At 38.1% G+C, this 17,464-nt stretch overlaps 1 protein-coding gene across 1 annotated transcript in view; it reads left to right on the top strand.

Moving 5' to 3' along the window:
* The first annotated feature begins 1,141 nt into the window (after positions 1–1,141).
* si:dkey-288a3.2 (protein phosphatase 1 regulatory subunit 37) overlaps positions 1,142–17,464 on the top strand; it is a 69,643-nt gene continuing 53,320 nt past the window's right edge. Inside the window, exons 1-2 of the mRNA XM_058615576.1 lie at positions 1,142–1,388; positions 3,146–3,246. Of these exons, the coding sequence (XP_058471559.1) occupies positions 1,223–1,388; positions 3,146–3,246 (267 nt within the window). The 5' untranslated portion in view covers positions 1,142–1,222. The remainder of the gene's footprint in view (positions 1,389–3,145; positions 3,247–17,464) is intronic.

Here is a 17,464-nt window from a genome sequence, read left to right as displayed (position 1 = left end):
AAAATGTCCATATATCATCAGCAATATACTAGAGCTGCAACTCTAGTATATTGAGTTATATTTTCTCGATTAATCGTTTGGTCCATAAAATATCAGCCTTAAAAAAAATGTTGATTGGTGTTCGGCAAACCTGGAAATGATGATGTTCTCAAATGTCTTGTTTTGTCCACAAACAAAAATTCACTTTTAATTTTCTTCATTTCTTTGCTCTGGATAACAAAGAAATCTTTGTTATCCAGAGCAAAGAAATGAAGAAAATACTCACATTTAAGAAGCTTAAACAATCAGAAATCTTGTTAGAAAAAAGCTTTGAACCGATTAATCGATTATCAAAATAGTTGTCCAATAATTTAGTAATCGATTAATAATCGATTCATTGATTAATTGTTTCAGCTCTACAAGATACACATTGTCGATAAGTTGGCTAGCTAACTAGCCTTTGTGCTAATAGGCAACATATTGCTGTTGTCATAGTGCTGGATGTCAGAGCCATATTATGGGATTGACCGGTACACAATCTGTTTCTGCCCAGAGAATATACAGCAACACTGAAAGAGAATCTTGTTTCCTGCTCACAACAACACAGAGTCAAGCAATTCCTCAAGCAAGTCCAGTTGCTTATAGCTAACTACTTAATATAGCTGACCTGAATGAATGAGAACACTCACAGAGAAGTTAAAGATACACAATAGTATGACATTATTATTATCAACATGATCATGTTGTGTTGTTGTTTTATTCTTCATACTTGTTTTGCTTTTGAAAAAAGTGGGCCAGAACAACCACTGACAGTAGGAATGGTGTCAATTTGCTTTTTCGCAGGTTTACCCACGAATTTTAGTGTGCAAGTGGCTACAGTGACCCAGCTCACATTAAGCAGAGAGGTTGAAAAAGGTGCACTCAATATACCTGCCCATCTTATTGCCAGTGTACTCCTGAATGTCGCTGTAAATGCTGAATTCAAATACGTATGTTAATGTGCACAGGCCTTACCTACTTTGGATGCATCATTGGACACAAACATATTAGGTTTCACTCACAACACAACTCATGAATAAGATATTGTTTCTTTGGGGGCTGGTCTTTCCATGTGCCACAGAGTGGAGAGAGTAGCACTTTATGTCCAAGAGGGCGCCGCAGATGAGGATCACTTTAGTGCCGCTACGGTGGTCGCTGAAACGTCATGTGTGTCCTTTGACATCCTGAAAGTTTCAGACAGAGGATGACCCACTGCAGTGACAGCGAGATTAATGAGCAGAGCGATGACAGAGCAGGAAAACTGAAGAAGAACCAGAAGAAGAGAAGTACAGGAGGAAAACATGTGTCTTTCCCACCTGATGAACAGATAGTATCTGGCTTTGCTGAGCACAGGGATGCTGATAGAAGGGGTAAGATGCTGTTTAAAGCTATAATCTGTCCTAATAGCCACCAGTTAATAAAGTTGAAAATAAAAAAAAAGAATTTCACAACAATTGAAGTGTCTGTAGCCCTTGCACAATGTTTTGATTGGCTGTCATACCTGTCCCTCACTGTGTGATACTGTGTAGGAACGAGCCGATACTCAGTATCGATATTGGTCTGATACTGGTCGTAAAATCACATGACTGGATATTGGTAAAAGGCAATTGCCAAATCTGATATAATCCATAACTGAGTCAACATATTTTCCGATTTAAAGTACTGTATTGGACTATATTGGTATTGGTGGAGACTCAAGGTTGTGATATTGGTATTGTATCAGCTGGGGCAGATTATGAACAAATTTGTGGGGAAAATAAAGGAAGGATTGAGGAAGTTTTCACTCAATTTTCTCTTTTTTAACTTTGGCATAGCTGCATAACTGCCAATCCATTTTGCATTGACTTAATTGTTAGTGACCTTGTCCAGAAAATAACATATACAATTAGCATAATAAGAATACAAATACAATATAATACAAGAATGAGAGGGTCGGACAAATAGTCAAAAACCCATATAAACAATTGTACCTTTTTTAACTATAGAGGTCCTCAAAAAAAGCAGGAGATAATGCACAAAACTATTGCAGCCAACATTATTAAAGGGATTCTGGCACAGGCTGAGTGAGTGATGGTAGCAGCTGAATTGTAACTGTGCAAAGTGTTTTAAATTGGCAAAATAATCAAAAATAAAACAATGAAATTGCAGCTTTGCAAATTAAGCAGTTTCAATTCAAAAACGATTGTTCCACCTTATACTGAAAGAGCTGAGTATTTATCTCCACTCACATTTGGCTCCAGTGTTTACAGTGCTGTATAGGGTGATCACTATGAGCCCTCACGTGATGAATGTGTGTGTTTAACTGCCATCCATCTTCTACTGCAATAGGTGCATCCCCATTTGAAACAGTTTAGCAATGTTAATTGTGGCAGTGTTGTTATGCCTATATCGTCCAGTGTGATCTAAAGCACCCTGAAGCTCCGCAATGGCCAGAATCAGAGCGCTCACATATATCCAACAAGTTTATCATGATAGGAATCTAAGTCAGTCGATAACGAAAGTTGTTAAATACCTTTATGTGAGTGAAAAACAAAAAAAATACATTTCACATATCTGAGGTAAAACATTCAAAGGGATGTGTTATCGCTCCCAGTGTGTTTATGTGACACAGATATATATTTATTTTTTGCTTTTTGATGACAATCATATTGCCATCATTTTGTGTGAAGTTACTGCTCAGCACGTGCTCAACATGTGTTTTTAAACGTGGATGTGATTTAAGGGGGAAACTAATAGTATGGATATTATGACTGATTTAATAAATGAGGAGAAGAACTTGATTTTCTTTGTCATTTCTAAAATGAATAAAACTAAATTGCAACTCTGCAGCTTTTTATTGATACATAAAAATAAAAATGTTTGCATGTTTCAGTCGTTAAAAAAAAACCTTTGTGGTCGCTTGCATCTGGAATTCATCATCCCCACAAGGCTATGGTTGATAAAGCGAGCTGTCTGATTGGTTGATTTATCATTAGACATTCAAATCCTTCTCACTTCTCACTGACACACACACACAATAATGGAGCACGACTCACCGTATGGCGTTTCCGTGCCTCTTGAGCACTTCTGAATGGTTGCTGGTGGCTCACTGGGATGCAATGAATGATTGCGTTCCTTTCTATTTCAGCTGACAGCTGCCTCACCTTGACAGAGGTAATGGAGGCCTACCAGCAGAGCTGCACCAGACACCAGGTCCAACCACGAGCACACGTGCTGCAACAGCTTCAGGTACACTGCTCTGCTCCACACATCAACACGAGCTTTGTACGTGTCACATTGCATCTGCCGGACGGGGTTGATTGTGTCTGTATTTACCATTGCATTTGACAGGAAAACCAAGTCTGTATCAAGTCTGTGTCACTATGTCACTTTTTGTCTCAGTCTGTTGGGGTGATGAGGAAGTGCACAACTTAACCCTTAGTGCTCACGTGGCACAGATCTGTGTCGCTGGTGGATATCCCGGGGTGGTGTGTTTATGTCACATATTCAGGCTTTAAAAAAAAATCTTTTTTTCGTCTTTTTATGTGTCGTTGAGTCAAAGTTATGAGTCATTTTATATCGCATTTTCAGTAGTGATATAAAGTAGCAATAATTTGGCAGAAGTCACAAAATAGACATAAAAAGACATAAAAATGTATAGCCTCTGTATATACTGTACATTTAAACATAGTAAAGGAAAAAAGAAGCCGAAATGCTTTGTGTTCTAACAGTTAAAGGGATAGTTCAGGTTGTTTGAAGTGTGGTTGTATGAGATCCTGGCGTATGATCAGTGACCGCCAAAGATTCACTCTCACTGATGACATGGTTGTGCAGACAAAAGCAAATATATAGAATTTTGCCCACTTCACAGAGGCCTCAATGAATTAAAAATACGCTTCCTTAACTCTGTGGTTGCAGAGTGGGTTTTCATTTTTTTTTCAGTTTTTTGCGTCATTCGCTTGAAAAAGCTTGGAATAAAGACAGCAAGGAAGTTTGTGACCACAGCATAAGTCTATACAATCTTACTTTATCTTGCTATTACGCAACTTTTTATGACTGGAACCTTAAACAATTAGTATCACTATGAAAATCACTCACTCCCAGCACCAAAGTCCATGGAGAAGATTTTTTTTTTAGGTTTTAATTTACATATACTGTATGAAACAAACTTACTAGATCAGCAGTTCTTCTGACCCTGCAAGCTGGAAATGTACATTCTCTCTATGGAATTTGGTGTAGGAGTGTTTTACAAACTTCAGTTTCCAGTTGCAAAAGGCTGTATATGAGATAAAGACCCAAGCAGATTGTCATGGTTAATCAAATCGGTATTTCTTTGTGTCCATGCTGCCAGCCATGTTTTCACTTTAAAAACCTTGAACTATAACTCAGAGGATGTTGAAAGAGGACTGAGGGAGAGCTGACAAGAGACGGAGAGCTGGGAACAAAAGACATGGGATGGTGCCTGTGAACTGGGGACTGGGGAAGAAGTAGAGGGCTGGGGTTTAAAGAAATTATGCTTAAAACATGAGGCAAAGGGCTGATGAAGATGATGAAGAAATCAACGTGATAAGTTGCTTTTGTGAATGTCAAAAGTAATAGGTGGAAAATGTTGACTGCCCCCAGAGGAAACCAGGTTTTATTTACGTGGTCACAGCTTTGCATGTCATGAGGCCTGTGTATGGTTTTACTCATGAAGCTCCTCTCACTGTGAGTGGGTTAACGTTCTTTGTTTGAAGCAAAGAGTGAAAACAAAGTCCTCAGGTTGAGACTTTAAACTCCACTTTTGAAATATTGCTTTGAAAAGTGTGTGTGCACAGTCCTGTTCTGATATGCAACATCAGCAACTCTGCTCAGAGAACAACTGTACCATGCAATGATATTACGGCACACCAGAGAAAAAAAAAATCAATATCAACACTATAACCTGGTGCAAGGCCAAGAGAAATTAAATACTCACCGCCTGAATCCTGTCTGTGTTTACTGCATCTGACAGTCAACATAAGAGTTTGAAAAAAACCATATATATGTATATATATATATATATATATATATATATATATATATATATATATATACATATATATGTATATATGTGTGTGTGTATATATATACATATATATACCCAGTAACTCTGACACAGTTTGTACACACACATAATAAACCTCCCTGGATAATTAGCATCATTACAATCTACACCCAAACAAACTGCATTCAGACTGACAGCAGCACTGCAGCCTCATCAATCACTGCAAAGAGACCAGCGTGTTTGCATTTCGCTACAACAGCATTGTTTAACACAGGAAGTGAGTTTATTTTAATTCAGTATGCACCATTCATAGAGTCTAATTATGTATAATACTTAAATTTTCCAGGGACTCTTTAACGTTTTCCTCTTGTGTTTTAAAATGTGATTGAATAAAATGCCAACAACCTGACAATTAATAAAAATACATTTACACAACATTTCGCTATTTTTATCATGTGCTGTTGTCCTTCAGACTAAACATTTTATTTCAGAATATAAAATACCTTATGTGCTTTGAAGGATGTTAGGGTGGAATTTAGATATTGGTGAGTTTGTCAGAGTCTGTGCTCATGTTCAGGCCACCCCCCCTTCTTGTTTGCAAGATTTCAAATGAAATAGCAATAGCTCAGCAGAGGCGTATTTGTTGCTTTGGAGAGGCTGGTAGCTGTTTTTCAGTATGAATACACCATTCTTGCATCATTCATGTTTGATAGTTCAATCGTAAAAGAAATGTTTGAATTCATATTTAAGTGACTCCTTACGGACTGATGAAAAAGTAGCCATGTGCGGGATCCATGATAATTGATATTGCACATGATTATTATAATGTGAATTATTGATGGAACTGTGAGACCAGTGAAGATACACAGACACACTGCAATCTTCCTCATAACTTTACACACAAATGCTACTGTACACCACAACTGCATACATTACATACACTTTTTTATTCCATGACACACATATTCCCTCTCTTCAGTAAAAAAAAACCAAAAAACACATATTCTCCCATAGCCACACACACAGCCGCCATTTATAATTCATTTATTGTACACACTTTCTTTATTTGGACCATGTAAAAGCATGCTGCGCACTATCCCACCCCCCTCTGCATAAATTTCACCGGAGATCAAGAGGAATTATTTGTGGAAAATTAGAGACTTAGCAGTGCTTACATTCCGCATACATAGCCAGCGTATTATCTCTGAGGTGCTAATGAACCCAGTTGCATTGGAAACGAATGTAGGTGGTCCTCCTGAAAGAGTAAAATATGTATGGTTAAGCATTAGCTAAGAGGGGCAATATTTAGACCAAAAGGGCCGCATGTGAATGAATTCATAATAAGAGGATGCAAAACGAAGAGATGAACGCCTAAAGAGCAAATTTATTAAATTAGGTCTTTTCAAGCGAGGGGCGATTCCCCCGAGGAGCAGCACTGAAGACTATTTAAAGCTTTTTTTATTGCACCCTCGGGCCCCTTTGCACTGCTTTGAAATGTTGTAAGTGGATAAAACAGTATTGCTGTTGGTGACATTTTCATAGGAGTGGTAAACAATTATAGGCTGGAGCCAGCGGGGTCCGAGGCCACCGTGCTTAAACTCTGTGATTCCACTGTGCAAACTACTGTGAAGTGTGTGTGTGTTTCTGTTCAGCTCACTCTGAGATTATAAAGGTAATTGGGACGATCAAGCTCCGAGTGTACACATCTGCTGTGGCACCAAGGACGATCCTTAACTGCGGGGATTTCTAATCAGATTGAGAAATGACTGCGATGCACATTAGCAGCTAATGCAAGTGATAGTGTTGGATTTGACTTCCCCCAAGGACAGACAGTTATTTCCTGACTGATTGATCAATTATTATTACCTCTGCAAAAGAGGTTATGTTTTCATCTGTTTTTCTGTTTGTGAGCAGAATAACTAAAAAAAATGAAGGACAGATTTGAATGAAATGGTCTGGTTATAGTCCAAGGATGAAATGATTAGGTTTTAGGACTGGAACTTTAAAACAATAATAATACTAATTTAATTATGGACTTTGCAAGATAGAGGTGTATATTGTCACTTTCGGGAACAGAACATTCACAGAATGCCTTATTTAGTTTTAACCTTAACATAAATTATAATAACTGAAAAAAGTTACTCTGCACATATTTAACTATATGTATAGATTTGTTAGTCAAAATATAGTTTTATAAATAGGTAAGGATGGTAATGCAATTACAATAAAAAGAAAGGCACAGTTAATGTTCCTCTTTTTCATTCATAAATAATAATAACTATATTATAATAACAATACTTTCTTTTTAGATAGATATGTCAAGTCATATGTAGTTATACAGCACATTAAATTAACATGACTTGAGTAAGAGTACAATTACAATTATTACATACACACAACAGTGCCACAATCAGACCGAATTAAAATTGAGACTTTAAATTTAATTGAATTATTAACCTAATGGGAAACTATCACATCGAGCATTGTGGCAGCAACAGAGAAAGCTCCGTCACCTTTGGTTTTTAAATAAGAGAAGGGCAAAGACGGGAATCTAGGAGTTAGGACAAGACCACTGAGTGACAAATATTAGAATTTTGAATGTAATTATGTATTAAATTAGGAAGCAATAAAGTGTCCAACAATGTGGGTGATACAGAGTTACATTAACATAAACCTAGGGGAAATGAAGGTGTGAATTACTTTATTTTTGGATAAACATGTCTTGTATTTAACATTTTGGTAAAATCCGCCCTTCACAACACACTGGTTTGTCTTGTTTGAGAGAGGATGACTCCAAAATGTCTGACCACAAAGTGACAGTTATTGGATAGGGGACTAGGTGAATTATTGAAATAAGGCATTGGATGTCATCAAGGGGGATAAGAAGAAGAAGATTTGTTATTGATGGAAAATGTTTGATGTGACTGGTGTCTTAAAAATGTGGGTAAACTGTTCATTATATTTGAATTATAATCAAATCTATCAGGTTGTATGATGGTGACAATACCACCGTCGTTCCATTTTTACATCTTTCACTAAAGTCCCGCTTTTAAACTCACTGGCAGAGGTTTAGATTGATTTAGATTGCTCACGGGGAAATGTCCAGTGTATAGACAGAAGAAAACAGTGGAGTGTGGAAGAAAAAACAAAACAATAAGTGTGAATTGCAGAGTCATTTGACCCAAGAGTGGATGGTAATAATTTCCATTCTTGTTGCAGACACAAGCCAGATGTTAGTTGGGTGTTACAGGGCTTTTTTGACCTGCAAGAAAAGAGGCTTTATTGACTTATTTAATTATTCAGAGGAAGATTACAAAAAAGTGAAGTATTCTCCAACTCTCCAAACACAAAGGGTATTTACTATCCGAGTTTATGTTCCTTCATGATGTTTGAAGAGTAAAGCGCGGAATTAGTTGCATGTTGGCAAATCTTCTAATGAACAGCTTAGTGTTGTTTCCCTTGCAGATTATTCAGTTGAGTGGACTGAAGAGAAATCAATTACCACAACTTAACTTCCGTGATTCATCCTGTACACAGTCAAGGAAGCGGGGGGGAGAAAAAAAAGCGGCCTCATACACAAATACCACTTTTAAATGCATGTGGTCATATTCAATAATATGATTTTCCCTGAGATAAATCCCTGCGAGAAGGAGGACGACGAGGAGGAGGAGGAGGAGTGGGTGAGAAAAAAGAGAATCCCTCCAGAAATGAGAAGACAAGAGAAAATCTGTTTTTACAGACCACCGCTGCTTTCTCAGCTCTTTTGATTAGCATTAATGTTGCACTGCGGAAGTCTGCCGGCACACACACACACACACACACACACACACACACACACAGAGGGAGGGAGAAAGCTATATCTGTCCCTGCCTCTGTAATTGTAAAGGGAACACTTTTTTTTCTCCCCTTTTAAATTAAATGCATGCTGATTGTTATTGCCCCCCCCCCCCCCCCCATCTCCCCCCACCGTCCACCCCTGTGTACGTGGAATAGTTGTCGGCGAGGTAAATGTCACTAAGTAAGTGCCACACTCTTTTCCTTGGTGGCTGTTAGCAGGTTGTGCATGCAAAATAAAAAAGTGAGGAGGAAAAGGGAGGAGGTGGAGGAGTGTTCCTGCACGCTCCTGAATGTGAGGGCTTATCGGGAAACAGCAGGGGAACCGGACATATGTCGCTCCTCTCATTACAGGCTGAGACGCCGTAACGAGGCGCTTAGTGGAGCATTTGAAATGGCGTGCAGCCGCAGCTGTGACGATCACATGCATTGAAAGAAGAAAAAAAAAGAGAGGATCGGGGACTATGTGTCGCGATTATATGTCACCATGGACCTGTTGCTGACATGTACATGTCAGTCATGTACCCCATTCCCACTGGACAGAAACCCAAATCCATATAACCACTTAAAGATGCATTCTTTGACACAAACTCACACTCAAGCAATTTAGATTTGCCAATAAAAGGAAGGGAAGCCAGTCATTTTAAATACAAACATTATAAAAATATCATAAAATCCATCATGTCCACTCGGTTTTGTAGGGTTGAGCTTTGGGTGTGTGTATCATTGTATGTGACGGGGTAGAGCGGTAGCGGTAGCATAGGGTTGCCAACTTCCTGATAAGAAAATAACGGGGGGGGTAAAATTAATACATTTTAAGACACGTCGGCAGATATTACTGTCACAGTTTGGGTTTATGTATATTACACATTTGTTTTCAACAGTGGGGGATGAGAGCAGTGAACTTGCTATTACTTTTATGATCATGGTGTTTTTCTTCTGTGACTTCTGTGGATAGCATTAGCTTGCTAGTCCCCTTTTCTATTGGTAAACTCCGACACAACACAACATTATCTTCCTCCGTGTTGATTATCTAATCAGCAAAGCACCGTCACCATTTCATTTCTGCAAAGCGTGCTATGATGCACACTCACCTCCTGGCAATTGGCATAGCTGTCCATGGCAAATGCTACTTTTTTACAAATCCGGACATTTCTCAATGTTTTCGTTTCATTTTGCTTTATGTTATTAGCAAATTCAACTAATTCATTTTGCAAGTTTGACCGAGGCACCAAAGTAAAAGATGACTTAAAGCCATTGTGTTGCTATGCTGTGCTATCCTATGCTTCTCATTTTGTTGCTGGCTCATTTTTGACATGAAATTTAACACCTGGGAAAAGAAAAAACTACTGACAATGAGAATGGCGTTAAAGACTGTTTTGTTAACCGTTAACATAAATCAAACCTAAATCCAAGTTTAATCCTAACCCTGAAATCAGGTCTCAACCCCCCCCCCAAAGCCCTTTAAAGTTGTGAGGAACACACAAAATGTCCTCACTCCCTACATTTTTGGTCCTCACAATGATACACATACAAGAACACACACAGGTTTATTGCACGTATCCTCTTAAGGACTCCGCATAGACTTCCATTAATTTGGACAGCCTAAACAACGGGTTATCACCAACCTTTCCTGTAACCAGTTAATGTCTAACCTTACATCTGAGTCCTAAACTTAACTTCTTCCTGGTCCTGACAACAGCAGTGTTTATGCCAGAAAAGGTCCTAACAAGGTGACAAATACAAGAACACACACACAAAGACACTCATTAAGAAACACAGCAACTCCACAGCCTTGTAGTTCTTTTTACAGGATCTTGCTTTAATGTTGTTTGGGAAACAGCGGGCATAACTGGAAGGGGAAAAAAAAGGATAAAACCTTGTCTACACGTAAAAGAGTCTATTTTACATTCTCTGCCTCTAATTGAATTGGAGCAGTAGCAGTTAAAGTGAAAGGCATGTGTGATGCACTAGTGGTGGTGCACTATTAGGCTGAATTGAATTTACATGGTCGGCTGGTCGCACAAGTAATATCAGAGCTTTTGTGAGTGGGATATTATTACAGACCTGCACGGACACCAGAGGCTCTGCGACCAAAATTACCATCTGTGAAAAGAAGTTCCTCATCGTAAGCATGTGTAGATCTGTCAGATTCATGCATATGGAAATTGTAAATATGCTAATCGTGTGAAGTTCGCTCCCATTTGGTTTATTTGTGGTTGCTGTAGATTGGTGGCTTTCTCTGTACTGGGTCACTTTTTGCGTGGCGCTCACAATCGTCAGAGCCGTTTCTGGCAATTTAGGGGTTTTTGGTTTGCACCTGACAAACACTGAGCAATCAGAATAGTAATATTATAATTATAATAACTATTATTATTAAATACTAGTGTATTCCCTAAGGGAGAAAAAAAAATCGGAATGTATTTGTCAGGAACTATATCGTGTTGCACCTTGTTCTGTGATGATATAACCAAGTAGTAGTTAATCCTAGAGAAAACCAGGATTGAATAATGTATATAACAACAACAACACAATACAAAAGAGGTACAGACATAAAGTTTACACCAGATATACTGAAATTCTCCTGAGTGTGACGTTGTTTTCTGAGTCGTCCCTGCTGTGTGGCTTTAATAACAACCTTTGAGAGGAGCACTCCAGTAGATCTGTCATCACCAAATGGAAGTTAAAGCGACTTTCATTTTCACATCAGCCACCATGTCCAGCGGGGACATCAAGTTACCAAATGAACATGTTTTTCCCCGTCTCATTCTACACTAAATCACAGTCAAATGTGCAGTGATATTATACACATTAAGTATGAGAAACTGGTATTTTTTTTTATATGTATATGGCATGTAAATATGGTGCGTAAGATGTATACATGTACATGTGAATCTTCACAAGTGATTAACACTTGAATGTGTTTCATGTGATATGATTAGTTGACATGTTTCATATTCTAAAAAAAAAGACTACACTACACTTAATGTAACTGTTTTGCTTGCGCAAAATAGCTCCTTCCACCTCACTTGTACATTTAGCAATTATGGCCATGTGACAAAAAAATAGGTATATTAAGCCCTAAGCCTGTATGTTGGTGGTCATTGTAAAGAACAAGAAAATGTGTAGGTGTCCTCATAGTGTATTCACTTAAAATAAAGTAAAGCAATAAGCAAAAATGTAACAGGAAAAAAAACATAATATCACTCAAATTGTTGCCTATTATCACGGTTGATAATTAAATTAAGACAAGAATAAATACGAAAATAGTTAGACTAATTTGAATTAGGTTCATTCAAATAAAATCAGTATTGAGTTCCATGTCTGCTGTTAACGTTGTGACACGGTCATGTGACAAGGTCATGTGACAAGGTCATGTGACTCATATAACAAGCACAATGGACTTATGTATTAAAAATAATTAATGTAAATGCATGTTGCTTCTATAAAAACTCCTTTTCCAACACCATTAGTGAATTCATGTTTGTCATTGAAAGTCTGTGATTTTATTCAGATTTTCCTTTTTTTAATGTACATATACATTTAACATATATATATATATATATACAGTATTTATATATTTCATTTTTATTTATGTTCACAATAAATCAACAAATTGATTTCAGCATATGTACACTGAAAAAGTCTCTGCATGTGAAGAAATAGGGAAATAAATTCCTGTTAATGCAAGATTCCCAGAATTCCTTAAGAAAACAGCCATGGAAAGATGGCCTATTCAAGAATGTGGGGATTTATCATCACGATCCACTTCCTATGAAATGTAGCTTCACTCTTATTCCTTTATTATTTCTGTTATTGTAAATGTTGCTGTATCCCTGTGTTTATAGTCTCTCGTGTTTGTGCCAACATTCAAGTTCATACTGATCTGAACTCAGATAAATGGTTTGAATGTCTACTTTCTGAACGCTTTAAGGGTGTAATGGACGTAAAGTGGCATTAATGAAGTTGCTATCCTACATTTCAAAAACCACTGTGGATGAACAAAAGCAGCCACACTGTGAGAGTCAATTAGAATTTCATGTATGTGTTTTCAGATCTCTCTCTCTCTCTCTTTTTTTTTTCAAAATGAGAAACAAAGTTACAAATTTTGTCTGTGCTCTTTCACACTGCAGCTTTAATTGCTAATTGTTAAGAGCGAGCGAATACATTTGCATATTAATGAACTCCAAATTTACATTTTTAATTTGCCGCCTTCAAAGGGCGCGAGATAAAAGGTCGTGTTATTTTAAATAATTTATCCTTTATTGCGGAAAAGATGGTGAAGGGAAAACGTGTGTGAAAATGTGTGTGCGTGTGTGTGATGGAACTACACAAACAGTGTGTGTCAGAGCCGCAAATATTCCACATTAAAAATATATATACCACATTTGTGTGTGCTAAATGTATATATTTTAAATACATCATGTCGATGCATCTGGACACGTCCTCAGTGATGTTTCACACGTGTCAAGACGCACTGAGACAAAATAAATGAACTGACAAATATACATTTAGTACACAAATATGGTATATTAAATATTAAATGCTATTTTTGTCATTGAATTAAAGAGACTAAGTAGAGAAATTGGTGCACTCAAAGAGTTTTTAATACAAAGCCGCCCTCAGAGGCAGAGCATCTGTGGACGGCTGAGTGAAGAATAGTGAAAAAGCACCAGAGATGAGTTCTGTGGAAGTCAAGTTTGGAAACCAGATCCTTCTCTCGCTGTCTTTTCCTGCTGCCTGCCTCTGTGTGTGTGTGTGTGTGTGTGTGTGTGTGTGTGTGTGTGTCTGAGAGAGAGAGAGAGAGAGAGAGAGAGGGAATGCTTTTCTTTTTATCACGCCGTTTTGTCTCCTCTCCCTCCTGACACATCAATTGATTTGGCAGCCGGTGCCTTCAGTTTCCGTCTTTCACCACGAGGCAGCAGTGAGCGGAGAGGGAGCGAACAAGTTCAGAAATTCATTAAGATGAAAAACAGCTGCCACTGCAGTGTTTCTTGTGAGGACGAAGAAATGTGTGTGTGTGTGTGTGTGTTTGCACCCATGGAACCCTCATCCAGTTGCTTCCATTTGTACCAGGCATCATTTATTGGCTCGGTGCCACAAACAAACTGGTCCCACAAGCAGTTTCCAGTCAGCCACTGGACGCCATCGCATGCGCGCACACACACACACACACACTCACACTTTTTTTTCCTTGTTGCTGTGACAGAAAGAAAAAAAAAGGTGTGGTGACAGAAAATGCATATACAGCACAAAGACTGTTAAAGATAATAACCAAAACCAAAAATATACTGTACTCCAGCTGCATGATGGGACTGATATGATATATATGTGTGTATATATAGATACATGTACACTTATAGATGTCTCACAGCACAGAAATATTACTTCATGTCATTTATTTCACCATCCATTTCACTTGTGACTTACACGCTTCATTTTCTTTATGAACCAAACATTTAAAAAAATATTTATTACAAAAGCACCTGCTCCAAAAATATCACAAAAGTGCTTCAAATATTACAATGTTTAAATAGAGAATAAATGTCTGGTTACAAGAGTACAATAAACAATAAATTAAAATATACAGACTGTCCCTTTTCATGACTCACAGTAGTGTTTTATTTCCTTTTTTTATATGTCCATTCTTTTCCGGTGTTTTTATCACTGTATACGTTAAGTACTATTTTTTTACTAGTAGTATATACATACATGTTTATACATATGTATTAATGTTCTGTATATGTGTGTCCGTTAAGCTGATTATGGGGAGGAAATTCAACCACCTCTACCAATTATACATCAGCCTCTTGTGCACATAAACAGCGCAATTTATGTCTTATTGATCCGTCTAATTCCCTTCAACAGGAGCACAGTGTGGCCGCCCGCCTTTTTGTCTCCCGCCTTTTTGCTCCTCTCTCTCCTGCTGCACGAGAGAGGAGAAGGCGAGGAAAGCCGGGCAACATTTTTTTTTCTGTGCTCCTGCGTCCTTTTGAACAATGAATCACATTTAGCAACAACAGAGGAGACGAGCAGCAGCAGCAGCAGCAGCAGCAGCAGCAGCAGCTTGCAAATTTGAAGGCAGCAATTCAGCAAAACCTGTCGAGATGAGTTGTCATCGCAAGGAGAGATCATAACTGACGTGATTATGAAGGACATGGCGGCAGCACATGGGCGCCCGACAGCCCATTTCAAATCCAAACTTAAACTAATATCAGCCTGGTCCAGTTATATTCAGTTGTTCATTTTAAAATGATGTTTTGGTATTTGAAATGTAGCTTATGGGATTATAAAACTGTTTACATCTCTAAAAATTCCTTTCAAATACTCACTTATGTGTAATGACACAAAACATTTAATTTAAGGGGAGGGGATAAAATCACTTAAATTCACCATTTGTGAGGAGTCTCAGAACAGAGTCCGGCACAGGTCCATTTTTTAAAACCCGCACCCACCCGTGCCCGTGAAGCTCCGTAAAGGAATGAACTTATTAAACTACATTAGAGTCACTAAATACAAATAATACACAAGTAAAAATTCAAATGAACGCCTCACACACTTTCTAACCCACATTCATTACACATAGCAATTCATTGGAGCCATTCAGTGAGATGATGCCGGTGGCATCGAACTTTTAATGTTGGCTTCATGAGAATGATTTATTTTATATCTTAAAATTTCTTTCATTATAAAAAACAAATGTATTTTTTGTTACCACCCGCTGTCCATCAGTGTTCCGATCATTTTCATTTTTCATTTCATTCACCCATCGATGCAGGACTATTTCTCAAAAATCACTTGATCTGCTTTGATGGGCCTGGCAACAAGGGTGTCGCATCCGGTTTGACGTTTGAAAACAATAGAATATATTTCACCCCAAAATTGTCAAGTGTCAAATTTACAACAGAATAAGAAAAGGAGCTAATAACATTGAAACATGTTCACTCTTATTCTACTCTAATGACGAAGAAGGTGGGTGGATCAAACCATGCTGTAATAATAGGGGAAAAACTCATCAGATAACAACTTAAATCTTACTCAAAGATAATTTTATCCCTCTTGGTTTGGTACATTTACTCTGAGGTGGGTGGAATGTCACTGCATTCCAGAGAGAAGTTGGAAAAAAGCATGGACGCAAACATAGCAATAACAGTCGACAACAACACTGTACATGGTATTTTGTCCACACAAACAGTTTAGCAACATATTTATAGATAAAGGTAAACAGTTTTATGTGTAAGGATGATTTATTGTGAAGCAAATACAACAGCAGTGCTATTAACAGTAAAATAAGCAGTGTTATTCTTGTGTTATTCTTGGAATCATAAGTTCTGACTGTATTTAACCAGGAAGGAGAAACGGACTGCAGCATACATGCTCACGCTAAGACAAAGGGAAATTAATTGATACAACAATGACCATAGGGGTATTCCAGAAAGCAGGTTCAACACACTCTGAGTCTATCCCTGAACTCTGAGTTGACTTACTCTGAGTCGGGAAACTCTGAGTATCCGGTTCCAGAACAGCTGATCTGAGTTAGTTCAATCAACTCTGAGTATGTTAACCTCGAGGTATGCGCGTGCACAACCACTTTAAAAAGCCATCATCAATGGAGCCCCGATACCACGAGTCACCATGACAACCGAGAAAAAAAAAAAATCAACTTATTTCAGTGCGAAGGAGTTGGAGATCCTTTTGCTGGGCTACGGAGAATATGAGCACATATTTCGCCGCACATGCAACACAGCTGCAGCAGCGAAGGAGAGAGAGACCGCATGGGAGAAAATTGCTGCCGAGTCAACGCGTAAGTTTGAATGTACTATTCCATTGACGTAACATTTAACCGTAAGATCGTAGCAAAGCCTATAGTTATGAATATAAGTAGGAATGAAATCTGAGTTTTTCATTTAGGTGCAATCCAACAGGAGAAAGGAGGACTTGGAAGCAGCTCAAAATGAAACATAAAAACATCATTCAAAAAGGTAAGGCATATTTTGCTAGGCTATGATTGCACCTCACTTTGATTTATTTTTTTATTTTTAATTGACTAAGGCTATTAAACGTAACGTAAATATTAATTCAGATTGCAAACATTGAGTTCTGCTCAGCCAACAGAAAGAAGGCAGAGGCCCGAAAAACGGGTGGAGGGCCACCTCCACCACCTCTGACAGAGGTGGTGGAGGTGGCTCTCAGCCAATACAGGGGTCGCCCTGTGGCTGAAGGCATCCCCGGGGGAAGCTCATCTGAGCCTGTCACCCCCCAGGACACAAGTGCCTACATCAGATGCAAGTATACACTTATGTCTTTTTTTTAAATAAAACTTTTTTATATATTTATATAGAGAGAGAACTGCAGGAATTAAATGTCGTCCATATGTTTCCGAGTTGCCGGTAAAAGAGTTGTACAGGGTGCACCTAATGAAAACCATTCAAAAAACCAAGAAAGAAATGGTGTACCTGGACCGGCAAATCAGAAAAACAGACTTGTAAATTCTATTACTTGAACGCCAGTTGAGGTGGGGGCATTGTCATGGTGAAACAGGTGAATATGTGAAATATGTTAATAGTTGGAACTATATTACAAATCCTTACTGTTGCTTTTGTACTT

This window comes from Solea solea, chromosome 18 (assembly GCF_958295425.1).
Source record: "Solea solea chromosome 18, fSolSol10.1, whole genome shotgun sequence".
In the NCBI taxonomy this organism is placed as follows: Eukaryota; Metazoa; Chordata; class Actinopteri; order Pleuronectiformes; family Soleidae; genus Solea; species Solea solea.
The sequence above is the reverse complement of the archived record's forward strand: the minus strand, read 5'-3'. Positions and strand labels throughout refer to the sequence as shown.